At 34.3% G+C, this 11,392-nt stretch overlaps 1 protein-coding gene across 1 annotated transcript; it reads left to right on the forward strand.

Moving 5' to 3' along the window:
* Positions 1-2,007: 2,007 nt before the first annotated feature.
* Positions 2,008-9,711, forward strand: LOC148298732 (CD9 antigen-like). Its single transcript, XM_088276680.1, has 5 exons — positions 2,008-2,127; positions 3,325-3,519; positions 4,712-4,885; positions 5,984-6,238; positions 8,019-9,711. Exons 2-5 carry the CDS (start codon positions 3,325-3,327, stop codon positions 8,169-8,171), a joined length of 777 nt encoding a protein of 258 aa, XP_088132806.1. The 5' UTR covers positions 2,008-2,127; the 3' UTR covers positions 8,172-9,711.
* Positions 9,712-11,392: the final 1,681 nt, after the last annotated feature.

Consider the following 11,392-nt stretch of genomic DNA (forward strand, 5'->3'; position numbering starts at 1 on the left):
TTCTTGAAAGGAGTGAGCGATATATTGAAAAAATATTTTTATAATTTTTTAACTTCTTACCTTTCAATAATTATTTTCTAAACCATATATTAATTTCGAAGAAAAACTTATTTTTTCAATACAAAAATGAAGTTTTAATTTTTTTTTTTAAAAATTACGTTAAATGTTACCTGGGTTTAAAGAAAATTAACTTTCGAAGTATCAAATGCTGGGCCTTGAAAGGCTACGCGTTCTTTTGTTTATTATTTGATTTATTTATTCAAACTGTATATTTTTAATTCCATTAAGACTAGCCTTGATCACAAGGCTTTTATAAATGGAGATTGATTTTCTTACGGGCGTTGTTCGACCTTCAAATGGGTCAAAGGGAGGGGGGGGGGCGTGAAAAATGGGTCTGTCCTGCTGTTGTGAATTTTTAACGTATCCATTCCATGGCCCGCAACAGCAAAGGCACGGTCGCCAAAACTAGAGCGCCGGTTGCGAGCTATTAACACGTTCAATGCGTATAGAATAATGTCATGCAGCACGAATTTTTCAAAATCCATTTGTTTAAAATCAAATTCTACTTTCCATTTAAACATCATAAATAAATGTATTTATTTATTTTTATACATCTCATCGAAAATGAAGAAGAATATGGAAGGAGGAGCATTTACGGACGAATGTCATAGGCTGGTTTAAGTGATCACTTTACACACGTGTAACATTCACCAATTATTCTACCCATTATTGACAACCACACTACTCAAATTTTTGGAATTTCTTTATATATATATTTATATATATATATATATATATATATATATATATATATATATATATATATATATATATATATATATATATATATATATATATATATATATATATATATATATATATATATATATATATATATATATATATATATATATATATATATATATATATATACAATATATATATATATATATATATATATATATATATATATATATATATATATATATATATATATATATATATATATATATATATATATATATATATATATATATATATATATATATATATATATATATATATATATATATATATATATATATATATATATATATATATATATATATATATATATATATATATATATATATATATATATATATATATATATATATATATATATATATATATATATATATATATATATATATATATATATATATATATATATATATATATATATATATATATATATATAAATATATATATAAAGAAATTCCAAAAATTTGAGTAGTGTGGTTGTCAATAATGGGTAGAATAATTGGTGAATGTTACACGTGTGTAAAGTGATCACTTAAACCAGCCTATGACATTCGTCCGTAAATGCTCCTCCTTCCATATTCTTCTTCATTTTCATATATATATATATATATATATATATATATATATATATATATATATATATATATATATATATATATATATATATATATGTATAATCCAATTTCGAAACATTGTTCTTGAATCACTAGAACCTCACTAGAGACATCTATTGGTGAGATGAGCTTTTTATAGAGCAGAAACTCTTTTCAGAAACGCCAGAAAATATATGAAAAATAATTTCCATAATTGATATAATTTAGATTTATGAACAAGTATTTCGACACACTCAAAATGTTTTAATTATTTGTGTTTTCAAAACACAAAACTGATTCCTTATCTTAAATACGACTCCTAAATAATAATAATAAATATTTGTGTATAAATATAGCGAATGTGAGTGGGAGAACAGAACGAGGACGGCCGAAAAAGACTTGGCACGATCAGATCAATAAGACTCTAAAATATGGTGTTCTCAAAAGTCTGCGTAATCGGAGGGCATGTATGACTAGATGTATGGATGTGAAGGAGGTGAGAAGTGTATGTCAGGACAGAAGAGTGTGGCGTTCCAGCTCTCTACCTACCCCTATGGTGAAACGGCGTGATAGTAGTAGTAGTAGTTTTTTATTTTATCGGTTAATATACAGTTCATTTCATAGAAGCCATCTTATTAACATATGTAATGCCATCTGGAAATCCTTAAGCATAAATACGTATGACTCCATCAGCAATGTGTCGACTGAAATTTGACTCCATCAGCAATGTGTGAGATTTTTATTTAACCCTCGATTAGTCCCGCATTATTGTATAATATTATAATTGTGAAGCCATTTTAGAACAGTGCGAGAAGGTGATACATCGCTCACTCTTTTCAAGAACGTCATAAATCGAAAATCGTAAATTTTCAGTTGTGCATGTTTTCTGAATGCCCAGAAAATGTACTATATCCCAGCAAAAGAGGCATATTTTTAACATAATATTTACCCGCTACAGGGCAGAAAGTGTTGTTTTTGCATTTTGAAGAAAAGGTATTGTTTAATTATTTTTTTAATATACTAAATATTTTTCAAATGGAGAAAAAACCTTCAGGTTTTACCTAAAAAGATCTGTTGCACAGTAAAAAGTTCAGTAAGTGGCTTGATATTTATTTTTAAAACATTGTATTATATTTTTAAACTTTAAAAACGTTCTCCTGAAAAATCAAGTTTTTTGATTTATGACGTTTTCGAAAGGATTGAGCGACATGGTCTTATATTTTTAGATTACTTAATATAATTTTGATAAATATGACCATGTTTCACCTTCTCGCACGGAACTAAAATGGCTTCACTTCAACTAGCGCATAAATCTTCAATCTCTCACACTATGTTATAATATTCTTTACAACCCCAATGCACCTAATCTCTATCATTAGATTCCTAACTGTCCATCAAACCTCCTCCCTTAGTTTTTCTCTCTACCTCCTTCCCTTAACTCCCTTTTTTCTTTGCCTTCCTTTTTATCATCAATTTGTAATTTATGTTTTTTTAATGTTCAAGCACTATCTACCCTGTGATTGCAAACAGCTATATCGTAGTCGTACAGGAGAAAGTGACCAACTGACAAAACGTAAAGTGTTCAGGAGGGCCATTCAAATCACTTTTGCTTGGCAAGAAAATAAACATCAATGCAGTTAGTCATTTTTAACAAGTCAATATTATTATACTTCCAAGTTTAAAATCCTTTGGGATTTTTTCAATATTAAGCTAGTAAGATATCAAATAGTTAATGATCACATTTTTGTAAAAAATGCATTTGGTCACTTTCTCCTGTATGACTACGATATATGGTATCAAACATTTTGATCAATATCACTAGTCTGTTTTGATTGGTTGGAAGATATTGCTTTTTAGCAATAAGCCCGCCAATTACCTTTTTATTTTCTGTACATGAAGTTAAGAAAATAAATAATTTGTTCTCCAGATGGTGGGGCTGCTGGTGGTCCTGCTAGCGGCATGGATGCTGGCCGACCCCACGTTCTACCTGTCCATGGCGCAGGAGGAGTGGCAGTACCACGCAGGCGTGTACGCGCTGCTGGCCTCCGGGGCGCTGCTGGTCATCATCTCGCACCTCGGCTGCTGCGGCGCCATCAAGGAGTCGCAGTGCATGCTCGTCTCCGTGAGTACCTACCGCACTCGCTTGACAATCGTGTAAAGATGGTCATGTGAATCACGCTTATATTAATGTGTGTTTAACCCTCTCTTACATACTTGAGTGAGTACCACACTTGCTCGGCAATCATATAAAAGTAAATTCATCATGTAAAGATGGTCATGCTGAAAATCAGACCACCAAAATGATGCATTGACAGCTGGGAATCAAAATCACTGGAGACTAATCTCTCTTAAAAACAGGCCACAATAAAGGCCCTCTTAAAAACCATGTGGGTGTGTGTATGTATGTATCGTCATTTTGTATGTTGTGGGGAAAATGTGGAGGTCCTCACCAAAAAGTTACATTTCTAGTATTGCACGAAAAAATGCTTTAAATACAAATCTGTTCTGTTTACTATGTTCTATCGAAATCTTAATTAACCCTTAGAGTGCGAACTGTCGATAGATCGACTCTATTATTACGTATAAAGTGTGGAGCATCGGAACACCGACTATTGCGCAGTTTGATTTAGGTATCGACCTGTACGGACATATCTTAGTGCGCGCATGTATAACGTTTTTAACAAGTTAATTACATTTACAAATAACCATTTAAAATTATTTTGCTGTTAATTTAACATTGATTTTTTTATTTTTTTTAAGTAAAAGTTTTTTATTTCTACCTACAAAATGTCAAATTCGTCAAGTAGTGATGATGAAAAGCAATTAGCAATTCATGCAAAATATTGGAAAATAAGCTCAGCACTTTACGGCTGTCCAAACTCAAAACACAGTAAGGAACATTTTTTATGTAGTACGTTTTTTTTTGCATTTTTGGACTAAGTAGATTCTACTTAGTCCAAAAATGCAAAAAAAACATACTACAAAAAAAAATGTCCCTTACTGTGTTTTAAGTTTGGACAGTCGTATAAGGGTTCAAGTTGTGAAAAAACGTGGTCAATCCTGTGTTAAACCAATATGAAATCATTAAATCGCACCAAAATGTAACAATTTCACAAGCTAGAATTCCTGATCTGATACTTAAAATCATTTAAAGTGGAAATGTAACATTTTGGTGAGGATCTCCACAATAATCCTTTAGTCATGTCATTTTTAATGTTGAAATCGCCACAATAGAGCCCTTGAGGCGATTCCTCACAAAGATGGCCCTGCACAAAATGTCCAATAAGTAAATAAGGGCGACTCCTCTTGTCCAGTTCTTCTGCATCCTGCTGATCGGGGTGGTGGGGGAGGCGGCGGCCGTGTGGTGGGGCGCGGCGCACAGCGGCCGCCTGGTGCAGCAGGTGCGCTCCACCGTCGAGAACACCGTGCGCACCGAGTACGACGGCAAGAACTCCCGGACGGCCGTCTTTGATGCCATCCAGAGCCAGGTTAGTGCTTTCAATATACACACATTTAATAATCTTCGAATCTCTGAGATGAAAACTTTCCCATCTATAACCGGAAACACGTTGCGAGACCGCGTAAGAAACACTGATATCCGAGGCTTGTGTAAGACGGAAGATATTGTTAGGTGGGAACGACAACGAAGGCAATACTGGAATAAATATGTAAACAGAATATCAGAAGACAGACTTCCACGTATCGCCCTTTAAGGAAAATCTGAAGGACGTAAACCCTCAGGCAGACCTCCAAAAGGTGAGAGATAGCTGTTAGTCAACTTCCCAAGAGTGACAGGCGGAGGCACAGACAGATCCTGAGGATCTATAAAAAGAAGAAGACATTCAAGGGATCTTACGTTCCTTGTGTCATTGCAACCATATTAGGTCTATTGCGACCCCCCTCTGTATCCTCCCTCTGTAGCTCACTCTCATGACCTTCGTGAGTCATGTAGCTTACGACCTGTCTCGGTGTTAGGAGCTTCACCTTCTCGGAGTCCAGTAGTGGGCCTCCAAGGATATAACTACGATTGCAAGCGAGTGCATCACAATTATAGAGAATGTGGGTGTTTTGCTATCCTCCATACAAAATCTACAGACTGGGGAATCATACTGTCCTGTCAAGGTCCTGGCTAGGATCCTTATTTGTTTCTTGTTAAGCTTAGAGCTTCTGTGGTGAATTTCCACGAGTACCCCATGCTCAGTTCCTTCGCGTGTTTCATCCCTATGCTCTTGGACCAGATTTATTGGCTCTGATCCATGGCCCAGTTTTTTAGGCTGAACTTGATAGTGGCAGTCCGCATATAGGCTCAGGGCTCATTAGTGGCCAACAAATCTTGATCATAATTGTCATCAAGAACATGCGATTCACTTGGCTAGGCCATGTATTCCGCATGACTTCCGAGATTCTTAATCAAGCTTGCCTCTTTTACAAGGCGTCAGGTTCCCGCCGCCCAGGACAAATACTGCTGACAATTCGTTGGCAGCTCTTGTCTGAACTTCAGAACGCACACTGACTTGGGAGGATGCAAGGGAGTTGGCGGCCGGAGCGTATATGGTTTACTATATAATATTTGATATCTGTTACAGTTGCAGTGCTGCGGCGCCCGCGGCCCGGCCGACTGGGCGGGCTCCGAGTACAGCAAGGCGGCCCTGCGCGAGCAGGCCGCTGGGGGGGCCGGCGGGGTGGCGGGGGCGCTGGAGACCCTCGCGCTGGGCGCCGGCCTGCCCGCCGCGCCCGCGCTGCTGCTGCCCGCCTCCTGCTGCGCGGCCCCCGGGGAGCTGTGCGAAGTCAGCCGCCGCTCGCTGCTCACCGCGCAGTTCAACCCCGTCATACACGGATCCGTAAGTGCCCCGCCATATATATTTTTTTCTTTATTTTAAATTCTTTTGCATATACAACATAAATTCAAATACAAAAAAATATGAATAAAATATAAAATATGAACACAAAAAAAGATCCCACAAAGGCATGGCCTGTGTGTGGGTATACAATATAATTTAGGTCATAGTAAAGGTTATAAGGGTATAGGTATTATAAGTAGAACTAGAATAATAGTGTTAATAAAAAATACAAAAAAATACTTGTCTATCAGAAAACATTTTTTTTTTTAAATAAAGTTAAAAACTCAAAAACATAAAAAGGATGGAAAAGTAAAAAGTAACAAGTTAGCAAGCATGTACTACAAGAAAAGGAGCTTAAATCTGTTTCTTCAATAAATAATCTAAGCAAATTTTTAAATTTACACAAACTTAGGGAATTAACATAAATAGTCTTTGTGGAATAAGTTGAACAGTTTTGGAGCTATGAAAAATGAGTGTCTGCGCAAGTCTGGATTTACAAAAAGGGATTTCTAATAAATTATTCATTCTTTGGCTAGATCTATTATTATTTTTAGGAAGTTAATGTTGGCGCCTAAAACATATTCATTGCCACATCACTCTCCCGCAGGACTAAAAATAAATAGTAATAAGACTGGCGTGAGGCTCGACAAAATTCTACACACATGTCGACGGCCCCTACGTAAAGTACACTATCTGCAAATCTGTTACTTTACAGGAGAGAGCTTAGAAGATTTTTTCAACGTATTCTTTTTTATTAATTAACGGTTTTATCTGAAATTCTAAACTACTATTATTCATTCAAAAACACGATAAAACGATGAATTAAATCGTTTTAAAACTTTATGCTTTGTCAAAATTAAGTAGTTAGCATTTTAGGAGTTCAGTTCATTTCGAAAATTCGATGTAGATAGTGTCTTTTAGCCTGAAAACTAGGCGTAATTTATTTTATATATTTTTTTTGTTTTTTTATACATATTTGTAGATAACGGTCAGTTGATAACATACACCAAATATCTCAAAATTGACAAAAATTATGTTATATACACAACGAGGCAGGAGTTGAAAACCATGATTTTATATAATGTTTCTGACAAAATGAATTTAATCGAATGACTTTGACGTTCATTGAATTTGATACTCCTTTGAAAAAAATTCGAACCGATGTTTATTTACCTTCATACTCCCAGAAAGGTTAAAAACATCGTTGCGTAATCTAATGTAATAAATAAAATAAAAAAAATCAATAAATAAATTAATGTTCATGTACGAATGTATAATTTGCGAGTGTTAACACAGCTTTAGTCCCCTTGACTACTTATATTTGAGATAAGCGAATATAAACACGAACACATCCCTTTAACCCTTTCCACTCTGACCATTTTTTCTCATAACTGATCAGCTACTCTGATAAAAAAATGCGACGTTTTTCTACCATTAAAATAAAAATTTTGATTCCCTAATTTTGGGACACTCTGTCTGGCAATTCGTATGACCATGTTAATTAAGATTAACTGTATTTATCTGAAATATTTTTTGGTAGAATATACTTGGGTGATAGAGAAATCGGTGATTAAAGTTATACCTGCGCCGGGCCAGACATTGTGGCTCACGGAGCTGCCTACTAGAATCATACGGGCCAGAATGTCTGGCCTACAGAGTGGTAAGAGTTAAAACAAGTCCGACTTTCTTATTGTCAATCGTATGATCTGGACAGTTTAAACAGGCCAATGATTTGCGAATAAACGCGACGATGCAATAATGACATTTCCCCCCTTTCCAGGGTTGTGCCGACAAAGTTGTGGAGTACCTCACCAGCCACCTGGACATCTTCATCATAACCGGAGTGATCCTCGTCGCTCTGGAGATCCTCGGCCTGTCCTTCGCCCTCATCCTGTGCTGCGCCATCGTCCGCTCCGATCGTTACAAGGCCTAGGCCTTCAACACCGACAACTGCCAAACTAAAAAGGCCGCTTAACTTAAAACCTAGTAAGGAACTGTACAAGACATGAAAATAACTTCCTTATCCACCTATCGGTTTCTTTTTTTTCTTTCTAAAAGGAATAACCCGCAAAACGTCTATTTTAGATGCTTGTCTGCAGGTAGGATAGTAAGGGTGGGGAAGGTAAATGTGAAAAATACGTCACAAACACCCAGACCAATTGAAAATAAACCTTTCTTGAATTCATTTTGCAATTGGCGGGAATCGAACCCTTCTCTATTATCAAGTAAAGTATATTATTTCAACATCAATAGATTTGATTTGTGTACCAAAATAATTATTATCACATTCAAATTATTCTCAAAATATTTCTCACTTAAAATGCCAAAATTTCGACTCGTCATAGTTTAAAACTAAAGTCGCAATTTGATTAAAATTAATTTTCGCAAGAATTTTTATATTCCTAAAATTGATTCAACACGTTCCATTACTAGGTTTTTAATTTGCGTAGCCAAAATCTCCCGATGCGTCATATCCCAATACTCAATTTACTACATATTACCGAATCTCGTTACTTGAATCTCCTGCGAAAATTGACCAAGTCCAGATTAAAACGGGTCCATGCGACTCCATACTCCATTACTCCTGAATCATGTACTTAAGTTTAGAAAACAATATTAAACCTTAAATGTTTGAGCAATATAATAGTGGGATCTGATAAACAACTTTGCAAATCTCGCAGGGTTTTTAACCGTTTAAACGAGTTAATGTCAAAATTAATTGGTTTGAATTGGTTAAGCATAAAAATTATGTGGATTGACTTGGTGAAGCATCAAAATTACTTGGATTGAATTGGTAAGGCATCAAAATTACAAGGATTGACTTGGCGAGGCATTCAAATTACATGGACTGACTTGGTAAGGCATCAGAATTACATGTATTGACTTGGCGAGGCACCAAAGTTACATGTATTGACTCGGTAAAGCGTCAAACTTGCATGGATCAACTTGGTAGGGCTTCAAAATTACATGGATTGACTTTGTCATTTTTCGCAGTTGCTCACTACATGTTTCCGTAAATTTTTAAATAATAATACTCTTCCGCATTGTAAATTACAGCAAAAAAATTATATTGAATTCCATTTTATCAAAATTACCTTTTTAACGGATGACAAATCTTTTTATGTTTTAAATTAATCTTGTTTCTTGACTGTGAAGTACATAAGTTTAGAATTAAATGATAAGTGTTTATTTCTATCTTAAGATATTTAAAGTCTACGTGTGCCATCTTTATTGATAATTTTTTAAGCGGCATATTTTTATTTTTTACTCAGTGCATATTTTAAAATATTATTCAATTTTTTAACTCGACTCGAAAATATTTACGCTACGCTAACTGCCATTTCCTCGATATGTTGTTTTTATACTCGGCACTGATTTTATTATTTAAAGAAAAATGCAATGGATATTGGTCCTGTCGTTGGTACTTGAATTGTATTTATAAAAGAGCAGAACAAAAACTGAAAGAAAAAAAACCTACGATGTTACATTGCAATTATTGCTCTCATTATCCATTGCATTTTAAATTATCTAATGATCGTAGCTACCTCGTAAAAAAAATCGACCCCAATAACCATATTTTTCTGTGATTACTTATTTATTTTATTTTATTAAAATGTTCAAAAAAAGCGCGCAACATTTTTAAATAACTTATATGTATCGTGATATTTTAAAATATCATCCACTCGAGTATCATATAAATAATGAAGTTATTACTTTGTTTTTATTTAAGAAATGATAATTGCATTTACCATTAAATTAATGTTGAAAATCTAATTAGGTCCATTAAGTAAACTTTTTTTTACGATATTCTTATTCGCCCTAAAGATCAACAAAAAAAACACAGTTTGGTGTTGTTTTTTTTATTTTAAAATTATTATGTAACTTTGTCATCTATGGCGATGAGGAAATTTTATTTTAAAATCACTTATTTATTATTTTTTATGCTTTTTTTATTTGGAAAGATTTGAAGCGACTTTTAATAGTTTACAGTGATCACATCTAAATTTTAGAACTTACAAAATAAATCTGTTAAAAATCATTCAATATCTTATAATATTTAATTATTATACTCAGTCTATTGAATAGTTTTGAGAAAGAAGCTGTTTGCTTCGAAACTGGTCTACATCGTAATTAAGTTACATTGTGATTTTATAATGAATTTATTTTGTTAGTTTTAACTCTTAAATGCATACCATTGCAATTATGCAACAACAATTTCACATCAGTTTAAACATCCTTCCATCGCCTGAAATTGTTATAATTCACACTGTTGCATATTTGCCACATACCTAGGTGTGTGGCAAACACCTAGGTGTTGGAATTAAGTCAGCCTTTTACAACTAGACGGCGCTTTGAGTACCTTGTTGACATTTAGTTATTGTTGTCAAAGATTTTTTTAAATTAAAACAATAAAAAATCATGCATTTAAGGGATAAAATGGAGGATCACAGAGTTAGCGCTTCAAATGTCAATTGTGTTTAACTTGATTTAATCGCAATTTGGATTGGATTTTTATTTCTTCCATCAATGAGACCATTTTTTTCTAGCCGGTTGATATGTTTAAGGGTGTGATAGATGTGTAGGTGAGGTGAGGTGCAGAAATGCGGGACAGGCGAAGTGATGACGGGAATGTGGAAGCAAGTTGCTTGATCCGGTACACTTCCGGCGCGAAGTTGCCCTTTTACTTGGATCAATGTTACGTTCAAAACCCATTAATTTTAAGTATTTTACTATGATAATTTATGATAACAACATTATTAATATTGATATTTTAACGAAAACAAAAGATGGCATATTAAAATGTTAATATAGAGCGGATTGTTTATGAGAAGTGTCTTTTGAGGGTGTGTCAGTGTGTTAGGATAAGAAAAAATATCTCCCATTGATCTAAATTCAGAAAGTATGTACAATACTCTTTGCAATAAGTCCTGCTTGATATACATATGTCTTATTTGGTAAAAGGCAACGTTATATGTCTTATGTCAGCCTTTGTAATGTAGTGGTTAACGCTTTGGAGGCCCCGAGTTCAATTCCCGAAGAGTTAAAACAAATATTCACTTTAATATTTAGCCTGTGCGCTGGCCGCCTTATTCTTTCTTACCCTCATTTACACACAAAGGCGCATTGTGGACTGCATCAGATCAACACAATGAT

The sequence above is a fragment of the Brachycentrus maculatus genome, unplaced genomic scaffold (assembly GCF_059751285.1).
Source record: "Brachycentrus maculatus isolate JH-2025_06_01 unplaced genomic scaffold, ASM5975128v1 h1tg001675l, whole genome shotgun sequence".
NCBI lineage: Eukaryota > Metazoa > Arthropoda > Insecta > Trichoptera > Brachycentridae > Brachycentrus > Brachycentrus maculatus.

Excerpts from the sequence above, each read along its gene's own strand:
- LOC148298732 (XM_088276680.1), top strand. The coding sequence starts at position 3,325 with ATGGTGGGGCTGCTGGTGGTCCTGCTAGCGGCATGGATGCTGGCCGAC. Across the intron at positions 3,520-4,711 it reads CGCAGTGCATGCTCGTCTCC|TTCTTCTGCATCCTGCTGAT; the intron begins GTGAGTACCTAC and ends CCTCTTGTCCAG. Across the intron at positions 6,239-8,018 it reads ACCCCGTCATACACGGATCC|GGTTGTGCCGACAAAGTTGT; the intron begins GTAAGTGCCCCG and ends CCCCCTTTCCAG.